At 39.9% G+C, this 24,649-nt stretch overlaps 1 protein-coding gene across 2 annotated transcripts in view; it reads right to left on the reverse strand.

The window, feature by feature from the left end:
• BRCC3 (BRCA1/BRCA2-containing complex subunit 3) overlaps positions 1 to 24,649 on the reverse strand; it is a 78,454-nt gene that overhangs the window by 27,474 nt on the left and 26,331 nt on the right. Inside the window, exon 8 of one of the 2 annotated variants that reach the window (NM_001435443.1) lies at positions 4,077 to 4,151. The exons of the other annotated variant lie outside the window; for it this stretch is intronic. Coding sequence (NP_001422372.1) covers positions 4,077 to 4,151 — 75 coding nt within the window. The remainder of the gene's footprint in view (positions 1 to 4,076; positions 4,152 to 24,649) is intronic. 2 annotated transcript variants of the gene reach the window in all.

Here is a 24,649-nt window from a genome sequence, read left to right on the forward strand (position 1 = left end):
TGTGCACTTAGTCACTCAGTCGTGTCCAACTCTTTGCAACCCCATTTACTGCAGCCCGCCAGGTTCCTCTGTCCATGGAGATTCTCCAAGCAAGAAGACTGGAGTGGGTTTCCATTTCCTTCTCCAAGGTATCTTCCCAACCCTGGGATCAAATCCAGGTCTCCTGCATTTCAGGCAGATTCTTTATCATCTGAGCCTGTGTGGATCACAACAAACTGTGGAAAATTTTTAAGAGGTAGGAATACCAGATCACCTTATGTGCCTCCTGAGAAACCTGTATGCAGGCCAAGAAGCAACAGTTAGAACCAGACATGGAACAATGAACTGGTTCAAAATTGGGAAAGGAGTATGTCAAGGCTGTATATTGTCACCCTGCTTATTTAACTGCTATGCAGAGTACATCATGCGAAATGCTGGGCTGGATGAAGCACAAACTGTAGTCAAGATTGCTTGGAGAAATATCAACATCCTCAGATATGCGGATGATACCACTCTAATGGTAGGAAGTGAAGAAGAACTAAAGAGCCTCTTGATGAGGGTGAAAGAGTAGAGTGAAAATGCTGGCTTAAAACTCAACATTCAAAAATCAAAGATCATGGCATCCAGTCCCATCACTTTATGGCAAACAGATGGTTAAAGAATGGAAACAGTGACAGACTTTATTTTTTGGGCTCCAAAATCATTGCAGATGGTGACTGCAGCCACAAAATTAAAAGACTCCTTGGGCTTCTTGGAAGAAAAGCTATGGCAACCTAGACAGCATATTAAAAAGCAGAGACATCACTTTGACAACAGTCTGTACTGTCAGATCTATGGTTTTTCAGTAGTCATATATGGATGTGAGAGCTGGACCATAAGGAAGACTGAATGCCAAAGAATTCACGCTTTCCAACTGTGGTGCTGGAGAAAACTCTGTGAGTCCCTTGGTCTGTGAGGAGATGAAACCAGTCAATCCTAAAGGAAATGAACCTTGAATATTAATTTGAAGGACTGATGCTGAGGCTGATCCTTCAATACCATGTTCACCTGATGCGAAGAGCAGACTCATTGGAAAAGACCCTGATGCTGGTAAACATTGAAGGCAGGAGGAGAAGGGGGCAACAGAGGATGAGATAGTTGGATGGCATCACCAACTTAGTGTTCACGAGTTGGAGCAGACTCCAGTAGTTGGTGAAGGACAGGGAAATCTGGTGTGCTGCAGTCCATGGGGTCACAAAGAGTCAGTCGGACAGGACTTAGCAACTGAACAACAACATCATACTTAATGCTGAAATGCTGATTTCTCCATAGATCAAGAAGAAGGCTACCATGACTGCTCTCACTGTCTTTAACCTGTATTCAGCAGTTTATTAAAGCTCTCATTGAATGCAGTAAGGTGAGAAAAATAAACATCCAGATTGGAAAGAAAGAAGTAAAACTTCCTTTAATCACAGATGATGATCTATGTATTAATAGGCAGTCCAACAGACTCTTCAGAAAAAGTTACTAAAATTAACAAGTGAATGTAGCCAAGTTGTAGGATACAATCAATATAAAAAAATCAAATGTATTTTGTATAGCAGCAAAGAACAGTAGTAGGAAATGAAATTAAAACAGGATGATAAAAACATGTAATATGTGGGGATAAGTCTGACAAAAGATATGCAAGACCTATACACTGAAAATGACAATAAATTGTTGAGAGAATTCACGACCTAAATAAATGGACACATATACCATGTTCATGGACTGGAAAACTCAGTATCTTAAGATATCAATTCTCTTCAAAATGATCAACAGAGTCAATATCATCCCAATAAAAAAATCCCAGCAGGCTATTTTAGAAATCAGCCTGGTAATTTCTGAAAAAGTTAAATATACACCTACCATATGCATCAGCCAGTCTGCTCCTAGGTATTTCATAAGGGAAGAGACAGTATATGTCCATACAAAAATTTGCACACTAATGTTCAAAGCAGCTTTATTTGTAATAGACAAAAACTGCAAGTAACTCAAATATCTATCAACAGGTGAATGGATAAAGAAACTGTGGCATTAGCTCTAAGATTTAATACTGTTCTATAATGAAAATAATGAACTATTGATATATCCTATATAACATGGATGAATTTCAAAATAATTCTGTTGTTTGAAAGGAAACAAACTACATATTCTATGTGTGTGTGTGCATGCTCAGTCACTCAGTCATGTCTGACTCTGTGATCCCATGGACTGTAGCCTGCCAGACTCCCATATTTATGGGATTTCCCGGGGAAGAATACTAGAGTGGGTTGCCATTTCCTCCTCCAGGGGATCTTCTTGACCCAGGGATCAAACCCACATCTCCTGCATTGGATTCTCTACTGCTGAGCCTCTACATATATGCAGATTTCTAGAAAATGCAGAGTAATCTTTAGTGACAGCAAGCCAGGGTTTCCTGGGGTTTGAGGAGGGACATGAAATGGCAAGAGGGAGGAATTACAAAGGGGCATAAAAAAATTTGAAGAATGATGGATGTCTTTATCGTCTTGATTGTGGTGATGGTATGTATAGGTATGTATATGTCAAAACTTATCAAATTGTATACTTTAAACGTGTAGTTTATGTCAATTATACCTCAGTAAAACTGCTTAAAAAATAAAAAGAACCAGTTCCTTGGAGAAATGCTAAATCTAGGACTGAATGCAGGAAAAGGAAGAGATGAAGCTGCAACATCTTCTTGTGTTAGAATATCAGGTAGTACTCAAAGAATGGTGGGAACATGTCAAGAGAACATAGGAGGGGCTTCCAATGGCCAATTCTGAAACAATGTGTGTCTCAAATAGCTGGTGACAATAATGGGTTAAAACCTATTAGTAAAACAAGAATCCAGGTGTCCACACTAATGTAAATAAATAAACAAATAGCAAGAAGGACAAGCCCTTCCCTGCAGTGGAATGCTAACTAGTAAATGTAGGTGGAATGATGGAATTAGACCATTGCCTTTGATAACCATTTTAGTAATAAACAATTAGGAAAGACTCATTTAATGAATGCTAAAACTCCCCACAAGATACTTACTAATTTCAATGGTAAAAATTTACAGTGGAAAACCTCATAGACATTAAGCACATGCAAAGCTCCGGTCACATATGATGGGACAAATTGATAATCATGTGCCTCCTAAAACAAATCACTAAGAACACAATATCACTTTTGTGGTATTATTGCCAAAATTGCATAATCTCCATCTAATTATGACAAAACATAAACAAATCCAAAACAAAGGACATTTTCCCAGAATAACTGGCCTGTGTTCTTATCTTCAAATGGATCAGGAAAAATAATGCATCGGTATAAAGAAAAAAGATAATGGAAATATGATAAAATTCTGACATTTGAGGGAGCTGGGTAAAAGGTACACAGACAGGAATCCTTTGTACTAGTCTTGCAACTTTCTGTAAATCTGAAATTATTTCAAAACAATGTTGTAAAACATGAAGAGTAATGACTAAAAGAAAGAAAACAGTAAGGACAATTTCTAAAACTGAAAAAAAAAAAAAAAAAACAGGTAACGGAAAACTCCATCAGAGTAACAAAGAAAAGGAAAGGTAAAAAGAATTAAGCAGGATGTATGACAAAAAGAATGCAGAAAGAATAATGGTAATCATATTGCCACATGTATCAACAATAATAAATGAATGCATTGCATTCACCTAATAATAGATGTTCTGATTGCTTAAAAGCAAATAATTCAAGATCTTGCTACATTCTGTTTACAAGAGACATACTCAAAACAAAATAACTGAGGAAGGTTGAGAATAAAGAGATGGGAAAAAAAAAAGTTATAACAGGAAAGGACACTGACAAGAACTGCAACATGCAAACAGGGAGTGACAGAGATTGCTGGCTGTATCAATTAAAATCTCCTTGGTAACAGAAGGCCAAGTTTCAGCCAGGACAGAGGTATCTTGACAGGCCTCCCTGGGAGATCAGGCGAGGGGACCTGACTAAATTCTGCCAAGGAGATGAAAATGGAATCGTTTTCTGGGACTGTCTGGGAGGGTTACTTATTAGAAACCAGCAGACCTGGGCCCAGATCCTTTTTGTCCTCCTACCTTTCCTCCTCCTTCTGTCCCTCAATGGAGATGTGCTGGCTGGAGCTCCAGAAGTCTCGGGGACCACGAGGGGACCTTAGGATGGAAACCATACACCAAGATGGTGAAGCAGAAGGTAGGAGTCTGATAATATCACAGAGTCCTGGAACAACTATCTCCAGACTTCTTCTACCCAAGCAAGAATATTTCTTAATTTTATTTATTATTTTTCCTAATATATATAGTTGAACCTCCTCATCCTAAGAGGTTCAACTATTACTGTGTAACAGCTACAGGAATCAAATAATAATATTCTTTATAAAGAAAGCATTCAAGGCATATTTAAATATATACATAAATAGATGGGACAAAGAAAGACACTTCATAGTTTAGGAAGGAAAAATATAAAAAGTTATGAACCTTTATCCATTCTTTATGCACTAACAATACAGCTTCAGAATACACAAAGTCAGTATGTTAGTCACTCAGTCGTGTCTGACTCTTTGCGACCCCGTGGACTGTAGCCCGCCAGGCTCCTCTGTCCATGGGATTCTCCAGACCAGAATAATGGAGTGGGTAGCTTTTCCCTTCTCCAAGTGATCTTCCCCACCCAGGGATTGAACCCAGGTCTCCTGCATTGCAGGCAGATTCTTTACCAGCTGAGCCATGAGGGAAGCCCACATAAAGCTTACCGTGATTAAACTATAGGAAGTAAACAAATTTAGTTACAATGGGAGGTTTATATCCATCTCTCTCAATGAGGAAGGAAATAAGGATCTGTATAACAGCAACAGTAATCAGAAGACTATGGTACTGGCATAAGAAACAGACCATAGACCAATAGAACAGAATAAAGTACAGGAATAAAGTGAAGTTGCTCAGTCGTGTCTGACTCTGCAACCCCATGGACTGTAGCCCACCAGGCTCCTCCATCCATGGAATTTTCTAGGCAAAGGTACTGGAGTGGGTTGCCATTTCCTTCTCCAGGGGATCTTCCTGACCCAGGGATCGAACCCGGGTCTCCCGCATTGCAGGCAGATGCTTTACTGTCTGAGCCACCAGGGAATCCTAAGTAAAGGAATAAACTCACACATACACAGTCATACAAGGTTATAAGGGACTTAGACTCAAGACAATACACATATCTTTCACTTCGTATGAAAAAGTTATGAAAGTTGACCATGTTTTAAGTCAGGCAACAACCTTTTCATGGACAGGCCAAATAGTAAATTTTTTAAGCTGTGTGGGCCCCAAGGTCTCTGTTCCAACCATTCAGCTTTCCAGTTGTTAACTGGAAACTAGTCATCAGTTCAGTTGCTCAGTCGTGTCTGACTCTTCTTGACCCCATGGGCCACAGCACGCAACAAGTCATAGGTAGTATGTAAGCAAATGGGTATGGCTATATTCCAAGAAAACTTGATTTCCATAATAGGCACCAGGCCCATGTGGCCTACAAGCTGTATTTTGTGGATCCCTGTTCTTGGTAACAAAGGAAATAACCAAAAAACTTCCAAAAAGCTGATATCACACAGGCAACAGCTACCATCACGTACTGTTAAAAGTTAACATAAGAAGAAAAAATATCCCTTCAAACTCCAGTGCAGATCCACACACCTGGAAATTTTTAACTGTATTTCTAAATAACTCTCAAGTTGAATAGGAAATAAAACCAGAAAACAAAATGAGTTAGAAGTTAAAAAACCTCACTGGAACTACTATACAACAAAACCTATGTAATGGAGACAAGTGAGAAGGAAAATTTATGGCCTTAAATGTATTTATCAGAAAACAAGGGAGACAGAAAATAAACTTAGTTTTCACCTCAAGAATTTAGAATAAGATAAAAATAAGAACAACACAGCAATATTAAAACATCCAGAAAATAAAATGAAGAAACTGCTAAAGGGAAAAACAGAATATTTTTTTAAAAAGAAGATAAAGAAATTGAGTTGATCAAGAGAACCTAATGCTGGTCCTTTGAAAAGACCAACAAAATAGATAAGCCTCTGCAAACAGTATCAAGAAAACAGCAAGTAAACAGCATTAGCAATGGAAAAGGGGACATACTTAAAAGAAATATCACACAATCATTCACCTGAGAAACATTTACTGAATGGCTGCTGTGTGGCAGGCCCTGACATAGGCCCCACAGTCAGAGAGACAAGTCTAGTGGAGAGACCATAAATAATGAATAAAAAATTAAATTACTTGGCTCAGACGGTAAAGAAATCACCCACAGTGCAGAAGACCCAGGTTCCATCCCTGGGTTGGGTAGGTCCCCTGGAGGAGGGCATGGCAACCCACTCCAGTATTCTTGCCTGGAGAATCCCATGGACAGAGGCGCCTGGCAGGCTACAGTCCATGGGGTCACACAGAGTCAGACATGACTGAAGCCACAGCACAGCACAGCACAGTGATAAATGCTACAAAGAAAATGAAACATTTAAAAAATAAACTTTTTTTAATTAAACATTTAATAAAAATAAATAAAAATATTTTTAAATAAAAATATTTTTTAAATATGTATATTTCCTCAAGCCAAGAAAATGGAAAAGTTAGATGGAATGGATAATTTTCTAGGAAATATAAATTACCATAATTGACTCAGAGAAAACCCGGGCGGGGGGGGAGAAACAAAGAGATTTAAATAGTGAGGAAGGGCTTCGCTGGTGGCTCAGTGGTAAAGAATCCACCTGCCAATGCAGGACACACAGGTTCGATCCCTGATTCGGGAAGATCCCACATAGGGTTAGTCACTCGGTCATGTCCGACTCTTTGCGAGCCCATGGGCTGTAGCCCGCCAGGCTCCTCTGGTCCATGGGATTCTCCAGGCCAGAATACTGGAGTGGATGGCCATTCTCTCCTCCAGGGGATCTTCCCGACCCAGGGATTGAACCTGGGTCTCCTGCATCACAGGCAGATTATTTACCATTTGAGCTACAGGGAAGACCTTGAGATTGACAGTCACCCCCCTCAAGATGCCATGTGCCGTGGAGCAACTAAGCCTGTGTGCCATAACTATGGAGCCTTGTGCTCTGAGTCTGTGAGCTACAATTGCTGAGCCCATGTCTTGCAAATACTGAAGCCTGAGAGCCTAGAACCCCTGCTCTGCAATGAGAGAAACCACACACACTGCATTCAGAGAGTAGCCCCTGCTTGCCACAACGAGAGAAAGCCCAATCCCCAGTGCAGCCAAAAATAAATAAATATAATTTAAATAGCGAGGGAAAAATCTACACCCTCAGAAGGGATAAGGTGATTAATAAAGAGAAATTCCAGTCTGATGTAGCCTGTCCCCAGCACATACAACTATTACAATGATAAAATATATATATATAGCTAAGGTATAATGGGGGATTCCCTTGTGGCTCAAGCTGATAAAGAATCCACCCGCAATGCAGGAGACCTGGGTTTGATCCCTGGGTTGGGAAGATCTGCTGAAGAAGGGAACAGCTACCCACTCCAGTATTCTGGCCTGGAGCATTCCATAGACTATACAGTCCATGGGGTCACAAAGAGTCAGACACAACTGAGTGACTTTCACTTTCACGGTATAGCTAAGAGAAGAATTCTCTTAAACAGATAATGAGTATCTGTTGAAAATCTACAGCAAGGATCACACTTACTGGTAAATTATTAAAACCCGTTTCCCTGAATGTGAGAATAAACAAGGCTGCCTAATAGTATCCCTAAAAACTGAAGCAAATTTAGTAAGGCAATAAAAAATAAATAAAAGGCATATAGATAAGGAAGAAAGAAAATTGTGATTATTCACAAATGATCTGATTGTGTGTGTAAAATATTATACAAAAGGCTTCCCAGGTGGTGCCAGTGGTAAAGAAGCTGCCTGCCAATGCAGAAGATGCAGGAGACTTGGGTTCGATCCCTGGGTTGGGAAAATCGCCTGCAGAAGGAAATGGCAAACCACTTCAGTATTCTTGCCTGGAAAATTTTATAGACAGAGGGAGCCTAGTGGGCTACAGCCCATGGGCTTGCAAAGAGTTGGACATGACTGAGCTGTACACACACACACAATTAGAATTAATAAGTAAATTTAAGTTGGTCACTGGGCACAAGACCAACTTACAAAAATCCACTGAATTCATATATACTAGCCAAAAAGTAGAAAATAAGCTTTTTAAAATGATGCCATTTATGATAGCTTTACAGTAGTTTTAAAACAAACATCAAATAGCTAGGAATACATCCAACAAAGGATGTGCAATAATACATCCAAGCAAGGCCTCTATACTGAAAATTATAACATATTACTGAGAGGAAATGAATACCCACACAAAAGGAGGGCTATAACATGCTCATGGAATGGAAGACCTCACTTCAAAAATGTCAGGTTTCCCTGAATTGAGCTATATATACTTAGGCAATTTTAATCAGCATCCCAGCAGGTCTTTTTCCTGGGGATATTGAGAAGCTAAATTCTCCAATTTATGTAGAAAGGCAAAGGACTAAGAATAGCTGAGGCAACATTTAAAAGTACGCAGCTGGAGGATTCATATATTATCAAATGCAAGACCTGTTGTAAAGCTACAGTAATCAAGACAGTGTAGTATTGGTACTGCTGCTGCTGCCGTTAAGTCACTTCAGTCGTGTCTGACTCTGTGCGACCCCATAGATGGCAGCCCACCAGGCTCCCCCATCCCTGGGATTCTCCAGGCAAGAACACTGGAGTGGGTTGCCATTTCCTTCTCCAATGCAGGAAAGTGAAAAGTGAAAGTGAAGTCGTTCAGTCGTGTCCGACTCTTCTCGACCCCTGGACTGCACCCTACCAGGCTCCTCCGTCCATGGGGTTTTCCAGGCAAGAGTACTGGAGTGGGATGCCATCGCCTTCTCCAAGTAGTACTGGTACAAGTAGAGACAAATAGAACCAAGAATTCAGTAACATGAACACATAAATGAATGCATGACTGATGACAAAGAAGTGGTCTTTTCAATAAACAATTCTGACTGACTGTGATGTGAAAAAAGTTGATCTTGCCCCCAGCTTCAGACCATACACAAAAATCAAATCCAGGTGTTATTATAGATCTAAATGTGAAAGGTGAAAAAATAAAACTTCAAGGTAAAAAGTAGAACATCCAAATTAACTTCAGGTAGGAGAAATTTCGTAGAAGGCAATGGCACCCCACTCCAGTATTCTTGCCTGGAAAATCCCATGGACGGAGGAGCCTAGTAGGCTGCAGTCCATGGGGTCGCTAGGAGTTGGACACGACTGAGCGACTTCCCTTTCACTTTTCACTTTCCTGCATTGGAGAAGGAAATGGCAACCCACTCCAGTGTTCTTGCCTGGAGAATCCCAGGGACGGGGGAGCCTGGTGGGCTGCCATCTATGGGGTCACACAGAGTCGGACACGACTGAAGTGACTTAGCAGCAGCAGCAGGAGAAATTTTCTTAAACAGCATACAAAGAGCTCCAAAGTGGGGGGGAAATGATATGTGTTAAAATTAAGAACTGGCATCAAATATTTGCAAGTGAAACCAGCCCAACTTGTAAAGCAAATATCTTGCAATAAAACTTTTAAAAAAAATTTGCAAGTCACATATCTCCTAAAGAGTTAATACCCAAAATATATAATGAATTCCTAAACAGAAATAGAGTCACAGATGTAGAAAACAAACTTAACAATTACCAGGGGAAGTGGGTGGAGGCGGGGGGGGGGATAAGTTGGGAGATTGGAATTAACATATACACACTATTATGTATAAAATACAGAATCAATAAGCACCTACTGCATACCACAGGGAACTCTACTGAATACTCTGTAATAAGCCATACAGTATGGGAAAAGAATCTAAAAAGGAGTAGGTATATGTATATGTATAACTGACTCACTTTGCTATACAGTAGAAACTAACACAATATTGTAAGTCAACTATACTCTAATAAAAACTAATAAAAAATGAACTCCTACAACTTTAAAGCAAAAATAAAAGTCATCCAATTAACTTCCCAAGTGACTCAGTGGTAAAGAACCCACCTGCCAATGGAGGGGTTGTGGGTTCGATCCCTGGGTCGGGAAAATCCCCTGGAGAAGGAAATGGCAACCCACTCCAGTATTCTTGCCTGGGAAATCCCATGAACAGAGGAGCCTGGAGGGCCATAGTACATGTGGTTGCCAAGAGCCATGACTAGGCGTCTGAGCATACACACACATCCAATTAAAAATGGAAAAAGGACTTGGACAGAAATCTCCAGACATACAAAAGTCCACCAGGTATAAGGTAATCAATTTATCTATTCATCAGGGAATGCAAATGAAAACTACAAGAGATCACCTCACACCTGTTAGGATGACTAATATTAAAAAAGCTAAGTGTTGGCAGCAAGTTGGAGAAATTGGAATAAACCCTTGTGTGCCATTGTTGGGAAAAACAGTATGGAGGTTTCTCAAAAAACTAACAACAGAGCTAACATATGATCTAGAAATTACACTCCTGGGCATATATACAAAGGAAATGAAACCAGGATCTTAGAGATATCTGGACTCTCATGATCACTGCAGCATTACTCACAATAAACAAAATATGGAGACAACCCAAGTTTTATCTAGATGAATGATAAAACTTTCATATGCATACATATTATAAAGTGTAATACATATATGTGTGTGTGTCTGTTTGTGTGTGTAGGAATACCATTCAATATTAAAAAACAAGGAAATCCTACAATTTGCAACAACATGGATGAATCTGGAGGACATTGTACCCAATTGAACAGGCCATCACAGGAAGCCAGATACTTCATGATTCCACTTATATAAGGAATCTAATATAGTCTAAGCAGAGCATACAATACTGGTTGCCAGCAGATGTGGGTAGGGGAAAGAGGCATAGTTATTCAGTGGACATACAGTATTGTGGATTTCAAATTTTGTTGAGGGTAGCTCTCATGTTGTCTTCTTACCATGAAAACAAAATTAAATGAAACAAAACAAAAACAACAAAAGGAAACTTCGGAAGTGTTGGATATGTCTATTCCTTGACTGTGCTGATATTTAATTCATATTTCAGGTTTCCCAGGTGGCTCAATGGTAAAGAATCTACCTGCCAATGCAGGAGACACAGGAGACATGGGTTCAATCCCTGGGTGGGGAAGATACCCTGGAGAAGAAAATGGCAACCCACTCCAGTATTCTTGCCTGGGAAAGCCTATGGACAGAGGAGCCTTGCATGCTGTGTAGTCCATGGGGTCGCAAAGAGTCAGACACGACTGAGTGACTGAGTACACATTTACCTAGGTAAAACAGTCAACTTGTTTACTTTTTTTCCCCATGATGGAGATTTAAACTTTAACTTTGCTAAAGGCATTATTTTTTTTTTTAATTTACTTTGTTCTCAACCAAATGTAATTTTAACTAACACAACCTAATAAATTGTTATCACATGTTATGGACCTGAATAAAAACATCCTGATTATTTGACTTTAATTTTGGGATTAGGAACATAGGGCTTAATCTATTTGGGGGATGTGAACACATAGTTTAATTCAAGGATTATATATGTGTATAGTGAAAGTCACTCAGTCATATTCAACCCTTTGTGACCCCGTAGACTATATTCCATGGAATCCTCCAGGCTGGAATACTGGAGTGGGTAGCCGTTGCCTTCTCCAGGGGATCTTCCTAACCCAGGGATCGAACCCAGGTCTCCCACATTGCAGGCAGATTCTTTACCAGCTAAGCCACCAGAGAAGCCCACATATGTGTATAAGACAGATGCTGTTCATGTAATAATAAAATGCTAGAACTAAAAACAAAGAAAAAGTTTTCAACTTTACGAGTGACCAACAAAATGCAAAGTAAAGCCACAGTGCAATACTCTACCAGAATGGCAAAAATGAACAAGACAGATGTTACTGAGTATTAGCAGGAATGTGCAGGAAGCAACTCTCCAACATTGGTGTTAGGAGTGAAAAGCAATAGACACTTTGGGAAAACTTCTGTATTATCTACTAAAGCTGAATATATACAAATATACATATGCATTCCACTCCTAGATATGTACCCAACAGAAATATCTAGTAAATGTACATCTGTTCACAAGAATATTCGTAGTACCATAATTTGTAAAAAGCCTTTTAAAACCTGAAATTATCTCTCAATAAAAGAATGAATAAACAAAGTATGGTATATTCAGACAGTGGAACACTATACAGCAATGAGAATAACTAAACTGTTGCTTCATGTAACCACATGGATGAACCTCACAAACATAATACTGATTGATAGAAACTAGACCCAAAAGAGTACATATTATATGGCTCTATTTACATATGGTTCAAAAATAGGTGAAAGTAACCTATAGTGTTAGACATCAAGATAGCAGAAAATCAAGATTCCATCCAAAGCATCTGACTATAGAGCCATGTTCTTATTATGCTATGCAGTCTTTCCAAACAAGAGAAAAAAATCCAACTTATTTTATAACCTAATAATCCTGATACCAAAACCAGAGAAGTACAAGACAAGAACACTGCAGACTAATCTCACATATGAACACAGATATAACAATCTTAAACCAAATATTAGCAACTAGAATCTACTTTGTTAAAAGAACAATATATCATGGCAATGTAGGGTTTATCTCAGGAATGTAACAACAGTTCACCGTTTTAAAAGCTTTCAGTGTAAATCATTGCTAACTTTAAAGGGAAACAACCACATTATCATCTCAGTTCAGTCGCTGAGTCGTGTCCGACTCTTTGCGACCCCATGAATTGCAGCACGCCAGGCCTCCCTGTCCATCACCAACTCCCAGAGTTCACCCAAACTCATGTCCATTGAGTCGGTGATGCCATCCAGCCATCTCATCCTCTGTCGTCCCCTTCTACTCCTGCCCCCAATCCCTCCCAGAATCAGAGTCTTTTCCAATGAGTCAACTCTTTGCATGAGGTGGCCAAAGTATTGGAGTTTCAGCTTCAACATCAGTTCTTCCAAAGAACACCCAGGACTGATCTCCTTTAGGATGGACTGGTTGGATCTCCTTGCAGTCTAAGGGACTCTCAAGAGTCTTCTCCAACACCACAGTTCAAAAGCATCAATTCTTCGGTGCTCAGCTTTCTTCACAGTCCAACTCTCACATCCATACATGACCACTGGAAAAACCATAGCCTTGACTAGACAGACCTTTGTTGGCAAAGTAATATCTCTGCTTTTGAATATGCTATCTAGGTTGGTCATAACTTTCCTTCCAAGGAGTAAGCGTCTTTTAATTTCATGGCTGCAATCACCATCTGCAGTGATTTGGGAGCCCCAAAAAATAAAGTCTGACACTGTTTCCACTGTTTCCCCGTCTATTTGCCATGAAGTGATGGGACCAGATGCCATGATCTTAGTTTTCTGAATGTTGAGCTTTAAGCCAACTTTTTCACTCTCCTCATTATCATCTCAGGAAATGACAAATAGGCATTTGATAAAACTCGAGACAATTATTAAAAATTCTCAGTAAACTAGAATTAGAAACTTCCTTAACTTAATAAAGGAATAGAGGGTGTCTACCACAAAATCGTAAGAAACTCATACTTAATGGTGGAACATCAGAAGTATTCCATTAGAGTAAGAAAGAATGTTATTTGCCACCCAACTCTGCTATTCAAATCTATGGGTCCAAAATATAGGTTCAAAATCTATAGGTCCATAATCGCTAATTGCTAAGTCACTTCAGTCGTGTCCGACTCTGTACGACCCCATAGACGGCAGCCCATCAGGCTCCCCCATCCCTGGGATTCTCCAGGCAAGAACACTGCAGTGGGTTGCCATTTCCTTCTCCAATGCATGAAAGTGAAAAGTGAAAGTGAAGTTGCTCAGTCGTGTCCGACTTTAGCGACCCCATGGATTGCAGCCTACCAGGCTCCTCCGTCCATGGGATTTTCCAGGCAAAAGTACTGGAATGGGGTGCCACTGCCTTCTCCAATAGGTCCTTAATATAGGTTCGAAATACAACATAATCATAACAACTCATACTTAATGGTGGAACATCAGAAGTATTCCCATTATAGACAGAAAGAATGTTATTTGCCACCCAATCTGCTATTCAAATCTACAGGTCCATAATATAGGTTCTATAGGTTCTTATAAGAAGAAAATACATAAAACTATTATTTATCATCATGAAGAAAAGAAAGGTCTTTGAAAGAAGAAAAGCAAAAAGCATAAATAAAATGAAGGATAACAGTGATTCATTGTTTTAAAGCTTTCGCCTGATACATGACACAATAAACAAAGTCAGCCTGGGAGTAAATATTTGCAACATATGTGACAGACAAAAAGATGAAATTTCTAGAACATATAAAGAAATTATGCAAATCAGCAGGGAGAAAGAACAAATAACTCTATATAGAAAAGTAAAGAATATGAATGGGCAACTCAGAACTGCCAAACAGGAAATGGGCACTCTCACTAAAACCACTTTACTGGTGGCATACTGTTAACTCATCTTTCAGACTGGTAAAAATTAATGTTTGAGGGACTTCCTTGGCAGTCTAGTAGTTAAGAATTCACCTTCCACTGCAGGGGGCACAGGTTCCATCCCTGGTCAGGGAACTAAGATCACACATAGTTATTGTTCAGTCGTGTCCAACTCTTTGTGACCCCAGGGACTGCAACACACCAGGCTTCCCTGTCCTTTACCATCTCCTGGAGTTTGTGCAAACTCACATCCATCAAGTCGGTGATGCCATCCAACCATCTTATCCTTTGTCTTCTCCTTCTCCTCCTGCCTTCAATCCTTCTCAGCATCAGGATCTTTTCTAATAAGTCGACTCTTCACATCAGGTGGCCAAAGTATTGGAGCTTCAGCTTCAGCAACAGTCTTTCCAATGAATATTCAGGGTTGATTTCCTTTAGATGGACTGGTTGGATCTCCTTGCAGCCCAAGGGACTCTGAAGAGTCTTCTCCAACACCACAGTTCAAAAGCATCAATTCTTTGGCGCTCAGCTTTCTTTCTGGTCCAACTATCACATCCATACATGACTACTGGAAAAATCATAGCTTTGACTAGATGGACCTTTGTCGACAAAGTGATGTCTTTGCTTTTTAATTTGCTGTCTAGGTTGGTCATAGGTTTTCTTCCCTACTGCACTAACAGAGCACCTAAGATCACACATGCCACCAGGCAACCAAGCCCACAAGCCTCAACTAAGACATGCCACAACTAAGACACATGCAGCCAAATGAGTATTTTTTAAAAAGTTCGAGAAAATTAACATTTGACGTTGAAAATGACCCTGTACACCAGCCTTGGACTCCAACCAAGTTTTTTAACCTTGAAGCTCATTTCCTCATTAGTAAAAGGGGAAACAGAGTTGTTACAAGTACCTGTTAAGTTTCCATTCAGTTCAGTTCAGTTCAGTCACTCAGTCGTGTCTGACTCCTTGCGACCTCATGAATCGCAGCACGCCAGGCCTCCCTGTCCATCACCATCTCCTGGAGTTCACTCAAACTCACATCCATCAAGTCGGTGATGCCATCCAGCCCTCTCATCCTCTGTCGTCCCCTTCTCCTCCTGCCCCCAATCCCTCCCAGCATCAGAGTCTTTTCCAATGAGTCAGCTCTTCACATGAGGTGGCCAAAGTACTGGAGTTTCAGCTTTAGCATCATTCCTTCCAAAGAACACCCAGGGCTGATCTCCTTTAGAATGGACTGGTTGGATAACTTTTAGCAGATGTCTCCGCAGTATCTATTGATCTAACCATATGCTTTTTCTCCTTTAGTTTGTTAATGTAAAGAATTATATAACATCCTGAATTACCCTGAAATTTCCTGAAGCTGAATGGACTTTATATATGTGGATTAAACTGAACTTGGTCATTGTGGATTGTTCCCTAATGCAGTTATATTTATTGATATTTTTTTCTAAAGTTTGACATCTATAGATGAGATGGGTCAATAGTTTTCTTCTATGTTATCTTGAACCGGGTTTTGGTGTTAAAATTATTCTAGCTGTTTTAAAAATGGAGGAACTTTTAGGCTTTTCATATCGTCTGTGATAATGTACAAATTGAATTAGACCCATCCATCCTTCAAAGGTTAGAATTGAGCTGTAAAGCCATGTAAACTGGCTGTCTTTTAAAATCATATATCTTTAATCACAATTTTCAGTCTCTACTTTAGTAATTAGACTGAATAAGTTTTCTATTTCTTAATTTTGATATGAGACTATCATATGAGTGCAATCACACTGTAGGTAGCCTTTGGAGACTCACTTCTTTCACTCAGACTCTGAAATTCTTCCAAGTTGTTGCTTGTTATCAAAAGTTCATTCCTGGGACTCTTCTCTGGTGATCCAGTGGCTAAGACTCTGAGCTCACAATGCAGGGGGCCTGGGTTCAATCCCTGGTCAGGGAACTAAATCCCACATGTGGTAACTAAAGATCCTGCATTCTACAACTAAGACCCCGGGCAGGTAATTAAATGTAAATTTCTTTTAAGTTCATTCCTTTTTACTGCTGATTAGTTCTTCAGTGGAAGTCTTAGACTTTCGTAATCAATTCACCTATTGAAGGAATTTGGGTTGCTTCCACTTTGTGGCAATTATGAATAAATTAAGAAATATATACACATACATATACATATGCAAACAGGGTTTGTGTGAAACTGTGTTCAGTTCTCTATGGAGTAAGACTCCTGGGTCACACATTAAGTATACATTAAACTTCATACAAAACTGTCAAAGAGTTTTCTAAAGTGACAGTACCATTGTGCACTTCTACCAGCATCATGAGAATTCTTGTCTGTATCCCTGCCAGCATTTGGCACTATTAGTTTTATTTTAGTGACTCTAATGGGTATGTGTCAGGAAGCATTTAACAGGAGGCTTCCTGTGTGCTGTTTTGGATATGTCATGAATCCTCTGTTCCTTATTAATTCCTGAATATTCAGGCATTAAGAGGAGTTGGCAAGCCGCTCCCACAGCTGAGAATGCATGCATTTCCTTCATTAGTTTTTCCATACAGTGATAAGTAACTATTTACAACCCTCTTCCTTTTTATGAACCATACGGTAAAAGTAATTATTTACAACCCTCTCTGATATGGATTGCCTTATGATAACTTGTAAGTCTGGACTTTTGATTTTTATCTTTGCTGAAAATAGCTACCTTATAAGACAGTATATATACCCACACTATGTTGAATAAAACAGCTTTGCTCCATCAGAGCTTGGGTCCCCGTGTCTTTCTTTCTCTCTCTCTCTCAGGCTAATTCTTTGGAGTGCAGAAGCCCAATGAGCTGACTTTCTTGCCCGGGCTTCTAAGACCCTCTTGAGAAGGGACACTGTGCCTTCACCCCCTCAAGAGGGCGCCTGGTGCCTACGTGAAGCAGTGCAAGCTCTGTGTCAAGAGCTTTATTGGTTTTCTGCGTAAACCAAGGAATGTCAGCCTCTTTCTCTCTCTCTTTTACTTTCTTATCATCAACTCCAGACCACCAGGTTCTGGTCCATTAAAGGACCTCACCAAGTGGCGCCCAGAACAGGAGCCTGGAACACGTGGCAGATTCGGGTGGAGTGACTCGAAGACCTATCCAGGTCGGTAAGTACTAAGACATGGGTCAAACGGCTGGAAAGCCCCATCACTCTGCTACTTTACTTCATCACTTATTTAAAGTTCAGGGACTTTCAGTTTCACGTCAGCGAATAGAGGCTTGCCTTCAGACAGTGGTTGACTGTAACCCTTGGTTCCCTGATGAAGGTAGTTTTGATTTAGAAATTTGGCACCAGGTCAAAGAGAATGTTGAACATGCTGCCAGACAGGGAAAAAAAATCCCGATAGATTTTTGGCCCCTCTGGGCTCTCATTAAAGCTGTGATTTTGCCATTTCAAGGTAATCCTAGACCTCCTGATATTTGGCAACAGGCAGAACACTTATTACATGAATATGAATTAGATGATGAAACCTTACAAAAGGCCCAATTATAACAACATAAAATATTTCAGAATTTTCCTACAAGCCCTGCCCCGGTTACTCCAAGTGCTCCTCCCCTGCTAGCGGGCACAAATCCCAAAGTCTCTCCCTTGCTAGAACCTAATGATTCTGGCAACAACTCCCCTAAGACACCTTTTGACATTAAAACTGACAACACCTTTCTGAATAACAATAATAAGTTTTTACCACACACTCTTAATTGTAAGAATCTGCTACCTACTCACTCTCCTTCACGACAGAGGCTCTCTGAATTGCTGGCTTTGCAATCACAAGTCTCTGAAACCGATGGTTTCTCTGCCTTTCCAGTTTTTAGAAATCCTGACGCTCAAAGGCACATAATACCTCATTGTGAGGGTATTAACCTTTTTCACATGCAACAAATTAAAAAAGCTATAACTATGTATGGCCCACATTCACCTTTTACTAAAGCACTTCTAAATTCCATAACATCCTCTACTGGAGATTTTATTCCCCATGATTGACAAACTTTAATAAAAGCTTTCCTTAAACCAGGAGAATATCTTCAATGGATAATGTGGTATCATGATATAGCCAGAGATCATGCTAACAGAAATGCGGGAGCTGGCGCTCCCCAAACTCAAATTACTTTTGAAATGCTAACTGGTACAGGACAATTTGACACTATAGAAGCTCAAATACAGTGCCCTCCTTTGTTATGAACAATTAAAAACAGTGGCCGTTGAAGCTTGGGATCGAATTACTCCTCAAGGGGAACCTACAGGTAGCTACACTAAAATATTGCAGGGGCCTAAGGAAAGTTATGACCAACCTAGATAGCATATTCAAAAGCAGAGACATTACTTTGCCAACAAAGATCCATCTAGTCAAGGCTATGGTTTTTCCAGTGGTCATGTATGGATATGAGAGTTGGACTGTGAAGAAAGCTGAGCGTCGAAGAATTAATGCTTTTGACTGTGGTGTTGGAGAAGACTCTTCAGAGTCCTTTGGACTTCACAGAGATCCAAGCAGTCCATTCTAAAGGAGATAAGCCCTGGGTGTTCATTGGAAGGACTGATGCTAAAGCTGAAACTCCAATACTTTGGCCACCTCATGTGAAGAGTTGACTCACTAGAAAAGACCCTGATGCTGGGAGGGATTGGGGGCAAGAGGAGAAGGGGATGACAGAGGATTAGATGGCTGGATGGCATCACCGACTCAATGGACATGAGTCTAAATAAACTCCGGGAGTTGGTGATGGACAGGGAAGCCTGGCATGCTGCAATTCGTGGGGTTGCAAAAAGTCACACACGACTGAGCAACTGAACTGACTGACTGAATGAAACGTATGCTGATTTTTTAGCTAGATTAGAAACTGCTATTTCCCATACTCTAATTGGAGAAGAAGACAAAAGGCAAACAGAGAAATTACTTGCTTATGAAAATGCAAATCAGGAATGTCAAAAGGCTATAGCTCCAATTCATGAGAAGGGGACTATTATTGATTATTTGAAGACTTGTCACAATCTAGGGTCAGAAACTCAAAAGATGCAAATGCTAGCTGAAATAATGGTTGCTGCCTTAAGAAAGGGAAATGAAGAATGCTTTACATGTGGAGATATGAACCATTTAAAAAGGGACTACCCTAAGAAAGCTAATAAAAAACCTCCAAAAATCTGCCCTCGCCATAAAGGAATGCATTGGGCCAAATATTCTAAGTCTAAATTTGACATTGAAGGGAAACCTATTCCAGGCAACTCCAAGCAGGGAACCACCCCCCCCAGGTCCCCTTCTACAAAAACCAGGGGCAAATTCCATCTTTTCCCTCAAACCCTCAACATTTGGCAGTGCAGCCGTCAATATACCAGCCCTAAATGACTTTCTCCTTTACCCTCAAGCAGTCCCCTCTAGAATGCCTACCGGACTTTTTGGACCCCTGCCCCCACAAACCTTTGGTCTTTTACTTGGCCAATCTAGTTTGACTTCTAAAGGAATTACTGTTCACCCTGGAGTAATTGATTCAGATTATAAAGGAGAAATTCAAATTATGATGTCATCTCAGACTTTATGGCAATTAAAAAAGGGGGAATACACAGGAACACTACTGTCTTCCTTATCTAAAGCAGACTTTACTAGATTCCAACATAAGATATTTTCTAAACCTACAACTATTGTTAATGCAGCTTTATTTGTTTTAAATGTTTTAAATTTACCACAGGGAGATATCTTAACAAGAGCAGAAAAGCATTTTGAGGAAGTGAAGGACACTTCTCTTCCTCTGCCCATTTGGTACCAAGACAATGGGTTAACAAAACAACGGAAATCTGGGAAACTAGTCTTACAGGGAAAGGGGTATGCTTGTATTTCCTCAGATGGATCCAATGAACTCACATGGCTCCCTCTTTGGAAGATTTGACCCAAGGGGGCCCCCAGCCTTCAAAATGGAGACAGGACAACAAGGACCCCAGGAGGAAGAAATTCCAATACAGACCATGGCGGCTCTAAAGATCTCCAGGAAGCACCACCCTCGACGGCATCACCCTTATGATCTCCCCACTTGGGGACAAATAAAAACCCTTACTAATTGAGCTGAAAATTTGGTCTCTCAACAAGGAATGCCTTGGAGTCCTGAATACATTCTCCTGGCAATGCTCAGTCTCTTGGCCTGTGCCTCCCCAACTCAAGCTCTAACTAATCATACTTCCTGGGCTTACATACCCAACCCCCCTCTACTACAGGTGGTCGAATGGACAGAGAGAGGACCAATCGTTTCAACTAATGACTCTATACATATGCCTTCTCCCTGGAGCATTAAAGGGCCCTCACACCCTGAAAAAGAAGGAAAACTAATTAATATTTCTCTAGGTTATGAAGTCCTTCCTTTGTGCATAGGCCCAGCAGAATTATGCATAAATGTTAGCTGACAAACTTGGGCTTTCGCCCTACCTCCCTTGCTTGGATTATTTACTGCCCTTTCTTTGTCTGTGAACCATGTTTATAGTACTAAGACTTTATGGAAAGAGGGAAAGAACATAGAACATTATGCAAAGGGTTTACTTATAAAAACTTTACATATACTCCTGTTTGTTGGGACAAATGTCAAGCCAAATCAGGAAAATTAATGTTTGTGGCTAATCATATAATTGTTGATTGGGGACCCCGTGGTATGTGGTTACCTAACTGCTCAGAAGATGTTAACTGCTCTGTGTGTGACTATGCTACTCAAGTGGCATGGAAAATTAATGACACTACGATGGAGCATTACCATGACAAAGGACTTCCTGGGTGGTTTGATGGTGGATTAGCCCCACCACGTCCTAGGATCATCCTCGATAAACAGAGTGAGCCTGAACAATGGGACATTTGGAAACTTGCTGTGAGCACCAAAGAACTTGGAACTTGGACTGGACATTTCACAGGGACCAGTCATGGTCACAGTAACTATTTCTTTCGCTATAATCAATCATATATTATACAGGCCTGTGTCCCACTTCCTTTTGCTATAGCCATAGGAAATTTACAATTTAATAAGACTTTACATTCTGTAACTTGTATTAATTGCAAACTATATACTTGTCTTAACTCCTCTCTTTAAGAAATGATTCCCTTTTGATTCTTTGATCTCAACGTAATTTGAAGCTACCAATAAATCTCCAACGACCCTGGGAAGAAGGTCCTATGGCTGGACTTGCCTCCAGATTACTTACTAAACTGCTCCAGCAATCTAAACAATTCGTTGGATGGCTGATTCTTGGCATTTTGGGGTTAATAGCTATTTGCACCACTGCTGCCATCGCCGGCGCTGCTTTACATACCTCGATTCAAATATATAATTTTATCCAAAATTGGACTGAAGATGCTCATAATATGTGAGCTGCTCAGGCTCAGGTAGATGAGGGTATTCAAGTGGAAATACAGGAACTAAAAACAGCCATCAAATGGGTCAGAGATCAATTAACAGATTTGGAAAAACAATTGATACTAAAATATGATTGGAATTCTACTCAATTTTGTGTTACTCCTGTTCATTTTAATCATAGTGCCTACAACTGGGAACAAATCAAATTTCATTTACAAGATATACATAATAATGCCTCTCTGAATGTACAATTACTGCAAAAGGAAATCTTTGAAACTTTTTCTAAACCTCTGCCCTCTTCCACTAATTTGGAAACTTTAGCTGAACAACTAGCTGATCAATTATCTGGGCTAGACCCACAAGGATGGTTTCAACGTATTATGCACAGCATCGGGTCTGGAACTGTAACTTTGGTGATTGTCTTGGTAATTATACTTGTTGTTTATCATTGCCTTTCTATAAGGGTGGTTAATACTAAACAAACTCAATTGGTCAGGACTTTTTATACAAATATATTAAAATAGGGAGAATTGTCAGGAAGCATTTAACAGGAGGCTTCCTGTGTGCTGTTTTGGATATGTCATGAATCCTGTTCCTTATTAATTCCTGAATATTCAGGAATTAAGAAGAGTTGGCAAGCTGCTCCCACGGCTGAGAATGCATGCATTTCCTTCATTAGTTTTTCCATACAGTGATAAGTAACTATTTACAACCCTCTTCCTTTTTATGAACCATACAGTAAAAGTGATTATTTACAACCCTCTCTCTTTGATATGGATTGCCTTATGATAACTTGTAAGTCTGGACTTTTGATTTTTATCTTTGCTGAAAATAGCTACCTTATAAGACAGTATATATACCCACACTATGTTGAATAAAACAGCTTTGCTCCATCAGAGCTTGGGTCCCCGTGTCTGTCTTTCTTTCTCTCTCTCAGGCTAATTCTTTGGAGTGCAGAAGCCCACTGAGCTCACTTTCTTGCCTGGGCTTCTAAGTCCCTCTCGAGAAGGTGCACTGTGCCTTCACCCCCTTGAGAGGGCGCCTGGTACCTACATGAAGCAGTGCAAGCTCTGTGTCAAGAGCTTTATTGGTTTTCTGCGTAAACCAAGGAATATCAGCTTCTCTCTCTCTTTCACTTTCTTATCGTCGACTTCAGACCACCAGGTTTTGGTCCATTAAAGGACCTCAACAGGTATGTAGGGGTATCTCATTGCAGTTTCAATTTTCACTTCCCCAATACTTAGAGTTCAGTATCTTTTCCAGAACAATGATGTTCAGTTCATCTTTTTATGTGCTTACTTGCCATTCTTACATACTTCTTGGTGAAGTACCTGCTCATATCTTCTGCCCATTTTTTATTGGGTTGATTCCTATTTTATTGTTGAGTTTTGGGAGTTCTTTGTATATTCTATATACAAGTCTTTTGTCAGATAAATGATTTGAAATATTTTCCTACTGTAGCTACTGTTTTCATTATCTTTAGTTTCTTTCATTCTGTAGAGTTTTTTTATTTTGATGAGGTGTTCACATATTTCTTTTATGGAAAATGTTTTTTAAAAAATTTATTGTAGTTGATTTACAATGTTATGTTAGTTTCAGGTGTGCAGCAAACTGAATCAGTTAAATATATATATCCACTCTTTTTAAGATTCATTTCCCATATAGATCATTACAGAGTATTGACTGAGAAGAGTTCCCTGTGTTGTATTCAATTTCAGTTTTTCAGTTCAGCCACTCAGTCACGTCCAACTCTTTGCAACCCCATTGACAGCAGCACGCCAGGCTTCCCTGTCCATCACCAACTCCCAGAGCTTGCTAAAACTCATGTCCATCCAGTTGGGTGATGCCATCCAACCATCTCATCCCCTTATCCTCCTGCCTTCAGTATTTCCCAGCATCAGGGTCTTTTCAAATGAGTCAGTTCTTCACATCAGGGGCCAAAGTATTGGAGTTTCAGCTTCAGCATCAGTCCTTCCATGTATATTCAGGACTGGTTTCCTTTAGGATGGACTGGTTGGATCTCCTTGCAGTCCAAGGGACTCTCAAGAGTCTTTTCCAACACTACAGTTCAAAAGCATCAATTCTTCAGTGCTCAGCTTTGTTTATGGTCCAACTCTCTCACATTCATACATGACTACTGGAAAAACCATAGCTTTGACTAGACAGACATTTGTTGGCAAAGTAATGTCTCTGCTTTTTAATATGCTCTCTAGGTTGGTCATAGCTTTTCTTCCAAGGAGCAAGCATCTTTTAGTTTCATGGCTGCAGTCACCATCTGCAGTGATTTTGGAGCCCAAGAAAATAAATTCTCTCACTGTTTCCACTGTTTGCCCATCTATTTGCCATGAATTGATGGGACCAAATGCCATGATCTTAGTTTTTGTATAGTAGATCCTTATTAGTTATCTATTTTATATATAGTAGTATGTATATGTCAATCCCAATCTCCCAATTTATCTGAACCCTCCTTTTTCCCCCTGGTAACCAAAAGTTTGTTTTCTACATCTGTGACTTTGCTTTTCTCTTGCAAATGAGTTCATGGAAAATGCTTTCAGTTCCAAGAATAAGAAATTGTTGGCAAGCCCAATATTCTATAGATTTTCTATCTTTTCCCCTAAAACTTCCATACTGTTTTCAGTTTGGACCTATAATTCCTTTAAATTTTTGTTTGGTATGAGATTTAGATTGACATTTATTTTGTATATGGTAGTCAAACTATCCTCCTTTCTCTACTAAATAGCTCTTCAGTTTTGTTAAAAATCTTTGTGGGGGTCTATTTCTGAACACGATTCTGTTCCACTAATCTAGGTGTTTATCTGTTAACCAATACCACACTGTCTT

Source organism: Bos taurus, chromosome X (genome assembly GCF_002263795.3).
Source record: "Bos taurus isolate L1 Dominette 01449 registration number 42190680 breed Hereford chromosome X, ARS-UCD2.0, whole genome shotgun sequence".
NCBI lineage: Eukaryota > Metazoa > Chordata > Mammalia > Artiodactyla > Bovidae > Bos > Bos taurus.